The sequence below is a fragment of the Nomascus leucogenys genome, chromosome 12 (assembly GCF_006542625.1).
Source record: "Nomascus leucogenys isolate Asia chromosome 12, Asia_NLE_v1, whole genome shotgun sequence".
NCBI classification, from domain to species: Eukaryota; Metazoa; Chordata; class Mammalia; order Primates; family Hylobatidae; genus Nomascus; species Nomascus leucogenys.
Genome location: NC_044392.1, coordinates 63,280,170 through 63,293,311, shown reverse-complemented (window position 1 = coordinate 63,293,311; position 13,142 = coordinate 63,280,170). Strand labels below are relative to the sequence as shown.

The following is a 13,142-nucleotide window of genomic DNA, read 5'->3' as shown; positions in this document are numbered from 1 at the left end:
AACCAGTGGGCACCACCGTGGACCAGGTAGGTCCCAGTTGTAGGGGCTCAGAATGTGGAGGAATGAGTAGGCATTAGGGGGGTTTGTGGGGAGAGAAGGTAAAGAAAGGTTGAAGGTTCTTGTGGTTCACATCCTCAAACCGTTGTAATGCAGGTTGCTAACTCAGCCTCACTAAACCCCTGGATTGGGATTTAGGAAAAACAGACTAGGAAATTGAGGCAGGAGCATGGAAGTCGAAAAACACATCCCAGAAGCTCCTATGTCCAGCTGTTTCCTGGGGGAGGGAATAGAATGCCAGGGATGAGAGCCCAAATGAACACCCCCACCCCTCTGCTCCCCACCCCACCGAGGTCTTTTGGGCCTTGGGGTTCCTAGGAGAGATGCCTGAGTTGGATTGGAGGTTGTTGCAGCTCAGAGGGAAATAGGATCACCTGAGAGAAGACAAAGCTACATTTGTGATGGTCAAAAGGAGGGTTCCTGGAGGGCAGGGAGAAGAGATGCCTATTCAGAAAAGAGGCACATGTAGAAGGGTGGGAAGCTCAGCCCAGGGAGCACACCCATCCCCTGGGAACTGGCACCTCTTCCTCTGTCTTCCTCTAGATTCCCCTTATGCTCTCATTCCTAGGAGCTAGGACTCAGGGGTCTCTGTCCTTCTGGGGCCCCACCATTCTATATGTTTCAGTTCTGCCTCCCTTTAGAGAGGTGAGGGAAGAGAAGTTCTTAGGGAGAAATGGAAAGCTGTTGGAGGATGTGGCCTTCAAAGGCTCAGGGACCTGGAGTGTCCCCATTCTAGCCCCCTGGTGTGGGAATGGGGGCGAGGGCGGCTAAGCCAAGCCAGCTCCATGTGAGTCCGGGAAGCAGGTGCCATAGTGGGTAGGAGGTGGAAGCAAAGAGGATCAGGGCCTCAGGAATCTTTCCCACTTGCCTCTTCCAGCAGGAATCTGTCAGGTTCTGCTCCTTCCTTGAACTTCAGCTCCCTCCCAAGGCCAGAGAGATGACAGCCGTGATTCTTAGACCCCTCCCTACTATCACCCTGCTTCACTCTTGGGATAGAGAAACTCCTTCAGGCCACCCTTCTCAGGCTCATCACCCTGTGTGATCCCAGAGTCTGCAAGGGCCCCTCCAGATTCCCAGGTCAGAAGAGACTGTCCCTGCCCTGGCACCTGAGAACAGCTTCAGAATTGGGCTGAACTTCAGTGCCCAGCCCACCCCCTTGCCCTCTCCCAGGTTCTCCTTCACCCCCTGCAGAGCCATGGGCTCCCTCTATCCTTTGCAACCCCCTATGAATCTTTCCTACTTGTCCAGGTGGAGTGAGTCTGAGGACAGCAGATGAACAGACAGAAACTGAAAGATCCCCAAAAAGGTAAGTGAGGAGACATTGAAGATGGGGAGTAGTGGGGGTGGACAGAGATCAAGTACCCTATCTGAGGAGCAACTGGGTCCTAGCAGTTGGTTTGGCCTCTGGTATTCCCAAAGCTGCACTGGCACTTGTGGGGGCCCAGCAGTGGTCCAGGCCCACTCCTGAGCTTGCGGCCTTGCTGCCTCCTGGGACTTCTTCTGCCCCCTTCTATGGCTGGGCAGCTCCTAGCTACTCTGTGCCTCTTGCTTCCTTAGGATTCCCTCCATTTCCAGCCTAATCTTCAGGGTAGCTTTGGGAGGCCCAAACCATCAACAATGAAAGAGGAAAAGGAAAGGGAAAGAGAGCAGAGGCGAGGTGGTGCAGTGGGCAGAGGGCAGGCTTCTAGGCTCTGGAATCTTCCACCCACATGCTGCCCGGCCTTGGGCACATCATTTGACTTCTATTAGCCTCGGTTTCATCTCTTTCTTTTTAAATTTAAATTCTGTTTGAATTGAAGTGCTACTGCATTCCCGTGGTTGGAAGCTCAAAAAGCAAGAAATAAATCAGGAGAAAAATGTCTCTCTTCTACCTCCATCTCCCAGCCAACCAGTTTCCCTTTTTGATGGCAAACAATATTACTAGTTTTAAAATACATTTTTCAAAGCTAGTTTATGCATATCTGAGCAACATAGATAATCCTTCCTTTATACACATTTTATTTTATTTATTTTTGAGCTGGGGTCTCACTCTGTTGCCCAGGCTAGAGTGCAGTAGCACAGTCATAGATCACTGCAGCCTCAAACTCCTGAGCTCAAGTGATCCTCTCACCTCAGCCTCTGGAGTAGCTGGGACTATAGGTGTGCACCACCATGCCTGACTAATTTTTTAATTTTTTATAGAGATGGGGTCTTGCTATGTTGCCTAGGCTGGTCTCGAACTTCTGGCCTCAAGTGATCCTCCTGCCTTGGCCTCCCAAAGTGCTGGAATTAGAGGCATGAACCACCACTCCTGGCCTGCCTTATACACACTGTATACACACCATTCTACACTTTGCTTTTTTTCCCCCTTAACAGTGGATTATCACTGGAGATCACTGCATGTGTCAGGACATAAAGCATTTCCCCATTGTTTTTTTTACAGCTACCTGGGTGGGACTGCATTTGTACAGACTCTTTAGGATTTATTCAGCCAGTCTTTTACTGATGGTTGTTTAGGTTATGTCCTAGCTTTTTGAGCTTTGGTTTGCTCATCTGTAAAACAGGTAATAATAATGTTACTTTGTAGGACAGTTGTGAAGAATTCAAGAGTGTGCATGTGAAGTGCTGGAACCAAGCACTCAAAGAGTAGGAGTCAGTATTATTGTCCCTCCCATGTCATGACCCTCTATGGGCCAATGTCTAGTTCATCCTCCAAGATGCCTTTTAAATGTTGTCTCCTCCAAAGGCTCTCCTTTTCTTCCTGTAGCACTCATTACTGCCTGCATGACTCTGTGCCAGGTTGAAAGATGCCTGGGGACAAGGTGTGCCTCCTCCCCATCTTTGTGCCTCCCAGAGTGTGTGGCACAGAGAAGGTGCCCAGGCTCGGCACAGGGGAACTTCTGCCTGGACCTGAGCAGAATGTGTGCTTCCCTCCGCAGGATGAGTGAGAGGGCCGCGCGGAACTGGAGCATGGGCGGCTGGCTGCTGGCACTGTGCCTGGCCTGGCTGTGGACCCGGCTGACCTTGGCTGCCTTGCAGCCTCCCACTGCCACAGGTTTGGAGGAGGTGGCAGGGCCCAGGGAGGGAGTTTACCAGGACACCTGGGGAGCTGGACACCACTCCACCGTGTTCCATAGCAGGCAGGTCTCCCAGGCAGAGCAAAATCCAGAGATTCTAGGGGTTGCGGCTCCTCCTCTGCTCTTTACCCAGGAATCTCTGCCCACCCCTGCTGTCCCGCCCCAGAGAAGGTCTGGGCAGACCCTTTGCTCACCTCTCCTTCCAGGCTGGAAGGTGTTCTGCAGTGAGAGAGGCCCTCGAGTGAGGGCTTAACTCTAGCCTCCTGGCCTAATTCCGTGGTTTTCCTTCTGGGATGGCTAAAGCCTGTGTAAGCGGATGATCCTCCCCACGCATTGTAAGCCCTGGGGCCCTTGCCCTCACCCTGAGGAAGCTAGGGAGGCGGGGCTGGCGCGGGACTCTGTCTTCTGCCCAGGGGCCGTGCTCTGCCAAAGGGTGAAGAGCACGGGCCTCACAGGGGAGGGAGGAAGGATAGGAGCTCTATGAAGCGGCGGGAAGATTTCATCCACTTCCTCCTCCCCTGCCACTGGCAGTCTCTTCCATAGCCTTCCCTGAAGCAGGGAGGAGGGGCTGGAGGCCAGCCCGGGTGGGCGGGAGGGAGCGGGGTCGGGCGTGTTGGGCGTCTGATCCTGGGCGGCTCCCCTCAGTGCTTGTGCAGCAGGGCACCTGCGAGGTGATCGCAGCTCACCGCTGCTGCAACCGGAACCGCATCGAGGAGCGCTCCCAGACCGTGAAATGCTCCTGTTTTTCTGGCCAGGTGGCCGGCACCACGCGGGCAAAGCCCTCCTGCGTGGACGGTGAGTGAGAGGCCAGGACCCGGGCAGGGCCCTGAGCAGAGCCATAAGGAGGCCTGTTCAGGCCTCGCCATCTGCTGGGGATACAATTTCATACCCGTCTCAGGGCTTTCATGAGCAGTCTCAAATGGTGGGGCCCCCTCTGGGAGAAGAGGGCAGACGTGGCCATCCGTGTGTCATAGATGAGAAAAGCTCTTGTTATGCGCACAGCCTCCCACACTCACGTGCCCTCTGCCTATTGCACACACAGGCGCGTTCCCTCACACAGCCCCACTGCTCTCCCCACACACTTCCTCCAGCTCCTTTCCCTGCTGCTCCTTCCCCTGGCTGCCTCCGGGTACCCTCCTCTCCTTCTCAGTCCTTCTCTCACACTTTCCTGTGTGGACACGTGTGATCCTTCACACCCACACTCATACCCTAACACTCATTTGGCACCCCATACACATGCCCACCGTGTCACGCGCATACCAGCTATGCCAGCTATGCACTCCTGGTCTGTAGACCCCTCCAGACGACTCACACCCTTGCTCACACACCACAGAGGGAGTATACTGGTTGTGCATCGATGCTAGTGACATGGTCGCCTTAGAGACATTTTTGCCTGCCTTCACCCCTCACTGTCTGGGGAGATGCAGGGATCGGTAGGATTAAAGTTGAGAGGGTTACGTCCCCAGGCCTCAGCCTGAGTACTGCCTCTCTAGGCAGCCTGGAGTAGGGGAAAGACAAGGGAAATGCATGGCTCAAGGCCAGGGGTGTGTGGAAACGTGCACCTCATTCGCAGACCTGCTCTTGGCAGCCCACTGTGCTCGTAGAGACCCTAGAGCTGCGCTCCGCCTCCTGCTCCCACAGCCTCCATTGTCCTGCAGAGATGGTGGTGTCAGATGGAGCCCTGCCTGCCCGGGGAGGAATGTAAGGTGCTCCCGGACCTGTCGGGATGGAGCTGCAGCAGTGGACACAAAGTCAAAACCACCAAGGTACCCTGGGTGGGCGCCTCATCCCACCCTCCCCTTCCCTCTCTACCAGGGGCAGAAAAGGGGGCACAGGAGCCTTGGAGGTCTAGGATGTCAGTGTCCCAAGGTGGGATTGTGAACCATGAAATTCACAGACAGTCCTCTCTGGTCTGTTCTCACTGGGAACTGGAGTTAGGGGGGTCAGGACTTGAAATCCAGTGTGTCCTGGGAAGATTCTTGCTGTCCATATACCCTGGTTTCCTCCTGTCTGCCTGGAATTAGTTTGCCTCCAGAAAGTATCAGGCCTATAAAAACATAGTCGAGAATGGGAAGAATTATCAGATAATTGAGGGAGGAATTGCCACTTCTACCTGAACTCCAGGTACAGTAGTCACTCTGCCACTCACCTCTGCCGTGACCATCCCCCACCCCCACCCCATTCCCACTGTTGTTGACTTCCTACAGTTCATACCTACCCTCCTCTAGTCAGATTTCTCTGTCTACTGTCACAGCACCCAGGAGGATTATTATTTGCATGGTTTGCTGCCTGCCCCACAGAACAAGGGGTAATTAAATTTTTATCAAACTCGTTAGCAGCTCCATGTGTGTCATGGTTAATCAGCTGCATTGCTCTGCCATTGCCATTGGTACAGAAGAGTGACACTGCAGGGCGAGCCAGGGCTCTGCCTTTGGCTTTCCCTCCCTCCCACCACACACAGCAAACAAGCAAACACATAAGAAAATAGAGAAGGAGGGCCGGGTGCAGTGGCTCACGCCTGTAATCCCAGCACTTTCGGAGGCAGAGGTGGGTGAATCAAGAGGTCAGGAGTTCAAGACCAACCTGGCCAACATGGTGAAAACTCGTCTCTACTAAAAATACAGAAATTAGCTGGGCATAGTGGCACGCACCTGTAATCCCAGCTACTTGGGAGGCTGAGGCAGGAGAATCGCTGGAACCTAGGAGGCAGAAGTTGCGATAGCAGAGATCATGCCACTGCACTCCAGCCTGGGCGACAGAGTGAGACTCCGTCTCAAAAAAAGAAAAAAAAAAAAGAAAGAAAAAAAGTAGGGAAGGAAAGACAGCCTTTGGCTTCTGAAGAGAGCAACCATTTTCACAGAGCACACAACAAAATGAGCTACAGCAAGAAAAAGTTTGGCTCTAAAGTAGAGCATCCTCTCTCTATCTGGAGGCAGGGATGAGGGACAGCCATTCTGAGTATATTTAAGATCAGAAGAGAATGAGACCCACTACAGAGCTTGTGACATTTGCCACTATGTTATAGATTTGGGTTTGTAGCCTGTAAGGAAGTGCTTGCAATTTGGGCAGCTACTCTGAAGCAAACAGTGGGGAGGCTTGTCTGAGGTACGTTTGCATGGGTCACCAGGCCATGCTTTCCCATTCCGGCCTGCTTTAGGGTGAGAGGATCGGCAGCGATGGCCTCTAAGTGACCTGCATATTCTGGGTAGTCTCTGGCATGCTGGAATGGAATAGACATTCCCTTCTCTAACCTTACCCTATCGCTTCTTCACCAGGTCACACGATAGCTCTTGGGGGTCATTGCCTGGACAAGAAAGGCTTGATTGAGCCATGAACTGAAGAATGGTATCCAGTTATCAGCCAGGAAAGATGGGGATTCACTTACAAGCCTCATGTCAAATGCAGCATCAGTCTTTCCGGGGCATTTCAGTTAAGCTGCTCAGCAGATATGGATGGATCTGCAATCACATACCTAGTGTGGAGCTGGGCTTTTCTGGAGACACGAAGGTCAACACACAATTCCTGCCCTTAAGGAATGTCCAGTTGAATTGGAGAGTTGATGACAGACAATTTAGATAATTTAGGTTAAAGTACTTGATACCAGACTGTGGCTTCTGGGCCACATGCTATGGCATGATGGGGGTTTGGGAATGAGATTCCCACAGTTCTTGAGATATCCCATGGCCACAGGGCATAGAGACAAGAGGTCACATTCAGCACTCACCACCTCCCTCTTTCGCATCAGTTCTGAATCCCCAGCAAGCTGCTAACATGTTGCAGGAAAACACTCTCCCCTTATCCCAGACCAGCGGTATCTCATTTGGATGGGATTGGATTGACTTGCAGAAGGAAAGTAAAAATAAAGCCAAATAACTTCCCAGCAAATCTTTGGCACAGGTATGGGCCATTCACTGGGTATGGGATGGACAGGACTTTAAAGTCATCTCCATCCAAGCACCTCAGGTTTTTGTTTGTTTGCTTATTTTAACAGATGAGGAAGCAGCCCCAGAGAGGTGAGGCAGTTTGCCCAAGATCTCATAGTCTGGGCTCCCAAACCTTTAAGACTGATGACTTTCCACTAGCCTGAATAATAGGATTCCAACGTAGGCCTCCCATGTTAATTTTGTGTCAAGTTACTGGAACCAGCAAAGTACAGGTTGGACAGCAGCAACATTTTTCTTGGGAGATGCTACAGCAGGGACTTTTACTAAGGTCACTGTTCTCCTGTCTGAAATAATCCAGAATATCCACACACCGGGATGTGGGACCATCTGGTCTCCACTCTACTCTCATCCTCCAAATCTCAAGCAGGCCTTATGACACCCAGAGGTCACTCAACCCAGTTACAGCTGGGGCTCAGCTGGCATCTCCATTGCCCACTCTGACCCATCTCTTCTGGGGTCTTTGGGCTATAATTCTCAGAAGGTCTGGCTCCAGGAGAAATTCTGGGTGGGATGTAGAACTGGTTAGAGTCTTCTCTTTTCAAAGGCCCCTGCTGGGCAGCAGGGGTGGAAGGCTAGAGCCTCTGTTTAGAATTAAAGGTCAGTGCAGTCAGGCTGACACTAGATGGCTCAGGGATGACGCATAGGCTTCAGGGACTCAGAGGCATGGGCTACTTAGATATCTCATCAGTAAGAGAATTGCAGCTTCTGAGACTGTGGGCATTGAGATCACCAAGGCCTTAGGGAGGGGGGCGTCAGCAGAGACCCACCTGGACGATGCTGAATTCTGACCCTCAGAGAGACAAATCAGATGATAGTTTGTGGCTGAGTCTCAGCTTCTCCCTCCCTCCCTGCGCAGTAGAACCAAGACTGATATTCCCCGTTTCTCACCCTACTCCAGTTTATTTTCTTGTTTTTGACAATGGGGTGAACAATGGTGCCAGCTTCTTACTAGACTGTAAATACCAGAACTCACAACTCAGAATCTCTGCAGATGGTGGGCTCATGGGGTGGGGTAGTCAGGGAGCTGGTCAAAGATCGTCATTGCCTCCTTTAAGGTTGGAGGATGGAGGGTGGGGATGGATTAAGGGATTGGCAAACTTTTTCTGGAAAAGGCCAGATAGTAAATATTTCAAGCTTGGCAGCTCACATACAGTCTCTGTTGCATACTCTTTGTTTTTATTGTTGATTTTTTGTTTGTTTGTTTCAATTTATTTTAAAATATCTTTAATATACAAAAGCTAGTCTTATTAATAGCTCAAGTCTTAGCTGTATAGAAACAGAATCTGGGTCTTTTTCAGAAGGATGCCAATCCGATGAACCTTTGAAGGCAGGCCATCTCTGCAGTGTGGGACTGCCTCCCAGCCTCCTGGCCTGACTTATGTACAATGGGAACCTGAGCATGAGGGCTGGGTCAGGTCTTGTTTTTCTCCTAATGCTTCTTGAGAGATTGGTGAGTGAATTATTTAGGCTACAAATGAGACAGCTTTAGCAGAGTCAGACAATAACAGCCTGTTCTCCTGGAGGCCAGAATAGGGGCTTTTCTCCAGTCATTCTGCACCCTCAAGACTGTGTCCAGGAAGGAGGGAGAGGGCTCGAGCCCCCTGCCCATCTGCTGCATCCACAAGCTGGTGGGCTCTGAGCTGGGGATTGAGCCTGAAAGCAGGGATCATGCTATACAAACACTCTCCTGAGTTGCCAACCACTGCCAGCCTCTGCCTCAGCCAAAGTCTGGGTTCTGCAACCTTCCCTGACCTCCTTCATCGCTGCTACAGAGAAGACCTCTTTCCTTTGACACATGCTGGAATTTGCTAACTCCTAATTCATTTTTTTTTTAACTCCTCAAGCTTTCATTTCCTCCTTACCTTTTCATATATTTTTTTGGTGGGCTTTGAGGGGTATCTTTTATATAGCCAGAAGACCCCTACATAGGAGGGTCTGACGGAGAAGGGAAAGTGTCCCACCTCCCCCACAATAGCATCCTAGGGTCCTGTTTCCAACTGAATCAATATTTGTGTGCATTTTGTAGCTACAGTTTAAAAATGCAAATTAATTTTCCTGGAACATAGGGTTCCTGGAGTCATTTATCTTCCTCTTCTCCCCTTACTGGATTGGAATCTCAGTCCCTGAAGTTAGCTGGTACCCACACTGTCCTCAGCTGTGAAGGCCTTAGGAAGGTTACCAACCACAGGAGATCATGTGGCTAATTTCTGTTGGCATCCTAGCAGTTTCATTAAGGTCTATGAGTGACATCCTAATTAATGGCCCCAGACAGTTGCCTGGATTGAGGCTGCAACTTCCTAAAATCACAAGCTTACAGCTAGAAGGGATTTTAAAGTTTTCATTCTTTCTTTTTCTTTTCTTTTCTTTTTTTTTTTTTTTTTTGAGGCAGGGTCTCCCTCTGTTGCCCAGGCTGGAGTACAATGGCATAATCATGGCTTACTGCAGCCTTGGCCTCTTGAGCTCAAACAATCCTCTCACCTCAGCTTCCTGAGTAGCTGGCATTGATGGCATGTGCTGCCACACCCCTTTTTTTTTTTTTTTTTTTGTAGAATAGAGACAAGGTCTTCCTATGTTGCCCAGACTGGTCTTGTCTTGAACGTCCAGCCTCGAGCAATCCTCCTGCCTCAGCCTCCCAAAGTGCTGAGATTACAGGTGTGAGGCACCACACCCAGCTTGCAAGGGATTTTAGAGGCCAGTTAGCCAACTCCCTCATTTGACAGAAAAGGGAGGCTCAGAGAGGCTAGGTGATTTGTCACATAGCAAGCTGTTGGTGTGTCCTGTCCAGTGATCCAGACAGTGTTCTTTCTACTACTATGCATCAAGTTTAGATGATGAACCTGAAAAGAAGCCGGGATTTTAGCAAGGATGAATGTGAAAGTGTCCCATTCTAAAGTCAATCAACCTTGCGAGTGCAAGGGAACAGAATGAAGAATGGGAAACATGGAGAGATATATACACAGAAGGAGGGAAGGAGGAACAAAAAAGAGGGATTGAGATCACTCTTTCAGAAGAACACAATGCACAGCACAAAATAATAAGAACAGAACTGACGCCACATCCAAAACGATTGATTTTTATCCTTTCTCAAGGAGACAGAATGGAGCCCCTGTTAACCTTAGCGAGATCAGTGAAGCCACTTGGATGGCTTCTGGGTTCTTCAGGCTGTATACTAAAGCCCATGGGCTAAATCTAGCCTGCTGCCTTTTTTGTAAATAAAGTTTTATTGGAACTTAACTATGCTTATTTGTGTCTTCCTGTCTATGACTATTTTTATGCTAAACAGCAGAGTTGAGTCATTTTGAAGAGCCCGTATGGATCACAAAGTCTAAAATATTTATCTAATCCTTTGTTCTTTGTTTTTTGTTTTTTGTTTTTGAGACCAAGTTTTGCTCTTGTTGCCCAGGCTGGAGTGCAGTGGTGCGATCTTGGCTCACTGCAACCTCCGCCTTCTGGGTTCAAGCGATTCTCCTGTCTCAGCCTCCCAAGTAGCAGGGATTACAGGTGCACGCTACCACGCCTGGCTAATTTTTGTATTTTTAGTAGAGATGGGGTTTCATCATATTGGTCAGGCTGGTCTCGAACTCTTTACCTCAGGTGATCGTCCTGCCTTGGCCTCCCAAAGTGCTGGGATTACAGGCATAAGCCACCGCGCCCAGCCCATTATCTGATCCTTTGTACAAAAATTTTGCCAACTGATGCCTTAGTGTTTTAGGTGAATCTTTCTCAATATACTTTTGCAATCTGGAAATGATGACTCTGCATTGTTTTCCTGAGTTTAGGGATATATATACATATATATATTTGAGGCTGTGCCTCTGCCTGCTTTAATCCCTTCCAGTGCTACCTGTGATATCTAACAAGCAAAGGAATGAAGACGTAAAGACTAAGAGGCCAAGAGAAAGACTTCAGGGCAGATGCTTCCCTAATATGTTGTCACACCCTAGATCAGTTTGGTTCATATTTTCCAGGTTCATGTAACTTCTGCTTTTAAGCTTAAGGAAAATAACTGCATGTGCACCCATGTGTGAAGATGTAATTGTGTATGCATGTATGCTGCTGGTGTTTCTTTTTTTTTTTTTTTTTTGAGAGGGAGTCTTGCTCTGTCGCCCAGGCTGGAGTGCAGTGGTGCGATCTCGGCTCACTGCAAGCTCCTCCTCCCGGGTTCACGCCATTCTCCTGCCTCAGCCTCTCGAGTAGCTGGGACTACAGGCACCCGCCACCATGCCCGGCTAATGTTTTGTATTTTTAGTAGAGACGGGGTTTCACCGTGTTAGCCAGGATGGTCTCTATCTCCTGACCTCGTGATCCACCCGTCTAGACCTCCCAAAGTGCTGGGATTACAGGCGTGAGCCACCGAGCCCGGACTTGCTGCTGGTGTTTCTGTGTGTCTCTGGATTTGAGTATCTCCATGCCTACAAGCAAGGACAATATTCAAAATACATAAAAACCAGTTTAGCACAGAGACTGACTCATCAAGACAGGTGCCAGCCCAGGGCACACTGGCAGCACACAGCGCAGCACACAACTGCACATTCCCACTCCCCCTGCTATGGCTGAGATGGACTCCAGAACAGAGGAGGGCTCACTTCCCTCTTCCCCACAATGTGAGCAGCTAAGATGGTTTCTGATTTCCTGGGACTTGTGATTTGCCATCAAGTGTGAGTCTGGGCATGTGCGTGGGCAGAGCAGCTACTGGGCTCATATGGCTGTAAACATTCTATTTAAAATAGATATGTAGACTGGGCATAAGGAGGACCAAGCAACTACCTTTCAAACCATACATGAGGGTACAAACTCACCTTCAGTCTGGTCTAGAGGAAGTGGATTCCAGCCATTTTTAAAAGGTTAGATTGACCACAAGGCTGGGCGATTGGCAATACACCATAGCTTCTATTAGTGAAACTCTACCATGTGTCAAACACGTATATTAAATGGGACTCTTCCCATCTCAAAATTCGAACAGAGGCCCTAAAGATCAGGTAAAATAAAATTGACTATCAACTATACTAAACTCCTTCCACATTCTAAATCAAAATGCTAGACTTGCAAAAGGGGTGATGAATAGCTGTTACCCACCTCCAGACTGCATGCGAGAGGGCTAAGAACTAAGGTTGAAAGGCAGGCGGTAGTGAAGATCTGACTGGAGACAGCTGTCACTTTCTTCCACCCTGGCCAATGATGTGATTCTTTCTTACTGTAGCCCACTTCAGAGGGGGTTCCAGAGAAGAACTCCAAGAGCTTGACTTGAATCCATTGGAGTGTGTGGGACGCAGGAACTCAGACCTGAAAATAATCTGAAGGCGAGTGGCTGTGGCTGGCTGGTTGCTCTGGAGAGAGTCCAGAGGACCACCTTGAGAGTGAGCTGCCCCCAAGAGCTCAGCAGAGCATGATGTTTGCATGTTTTCCACAGGCCAAAAGTGGACTGCCCAAGAGGGCTGCCTAGAAGAGAGAGGTGAACCCAGCTAGGGAGGGATTACCGAAGCCGGGAGTCTGAGAGGGAGTCATAAGTGGCCAGTGGAAGGAGATATCACCCACATCAAGGGATTTGTAAACGGGGGATCCCCAGCAATAGGGCATCTTCCAGAAATCCAGGAAAGTATCGTCTCACACAAGATAATGCCCAGACTCTGAGATGGAAAGAGACTTAGAGAGACTCATAGACATTAAACAATTCATTCAATATCAAACAGCTAAATAAATGGCATGTGGTAGTTTTGTTTTGTGTCAGTTTGGGTAAGCTGGAGCTACATTTCCCAGAATCCCATCCCCTGCATGGTTCTGGTTTAGAGTTGGCCAAAAGATTAATTTGTGAATGATTTGTAAGGCAGAGAAGTGAAGCAGCTGCCACAATTACTTTCTGAAGGCTGTCATAGGTTAGAAGTGTCAGCAGGTTCCAGGTTATACTTATTCTCACCCACTCCACATTTAGCCTTACTTGGCAACTCCTGGCCCTTCTGACCAACAAAAACTAAAAAGCCCAGGCCAACCCCAGATACAGAGGCAATAGACTTTCATAAACTTCTCTCTAGGATCCTGCTCCAGCAGCTGGCATTCCTGAGTCCAGAAAGTTTGATTAGTGGCTTTT

The 13,142-nt window shown here is 49.5% G+C and overlaps 1 protein-coding gene across 3 annotated transcripts; it reads left to right on the top strand.

Annotated features, from left to right (window-relative positions):
- The first annotated feature begins 1,147 nt into the window (after positions 1–1,147).
- On the top strand, positions 1,148–6,993 carry TAFA3 (TAFA chemokine like family member 3). 3 transcript variants are annotated; one of them, XM_030823240.1, is made up of 5 exons: positions 1,148–1,363; positions 2,976–3,091; positions 3,759–3,908; positions 4,687–4,879; positions 6,389–6,993. In XM_030823240.1, exons 2-5 carry the CDS (start codon positions 2,977–2,979, stop codon positions 6,438–6,440), a joined length of 510 nt encoding a protein of 169 aa, XP_030679100.1. In that variant the 5' UTR covers positions 1,148–1,363; position 2,976; the 3' UTR covers positions 6,441–6,993. The 3 variants fall into 3 exon arrangements, 2 of the variants coding, with proteins under 2 accessions (XP_030679100.1, XP_030679101.1); XM_030823241.1 differs by having other exon boundaries at positions 1,302–1,363; positions 4,755–4,879; XR_004032535.1 differs by having other exon boundaries at positions 1,308–1,363; positions 4,718–4,879.
- Positions 6,994–13,142: the final 6,149 nt, after the last annotated feature.

Coding starts and splice junctions, on each gene's coding strand:
- TAFA3 (XM_030823240.1), top strand. CDS start 2,977: ATGAGTGAGAGGGCCGCGCGGAACTGGAGCATGGGCGGCTGGCTGCTG. Junction 3,092..3,758: donor GCAGCCTCCCACTGCCACAG/GTTTGGAGGAGG, acceptor GGCTCCCCTCAG/TGCTTGTGCAGCAGGGCACC. Junction 4,880..6,388: donor ACAAAGTCAAAACCACCAAG/GTACCCTGGGTG, acceptor CTTCTTCACCAG/GTCACACGATAGCTCTTGGG.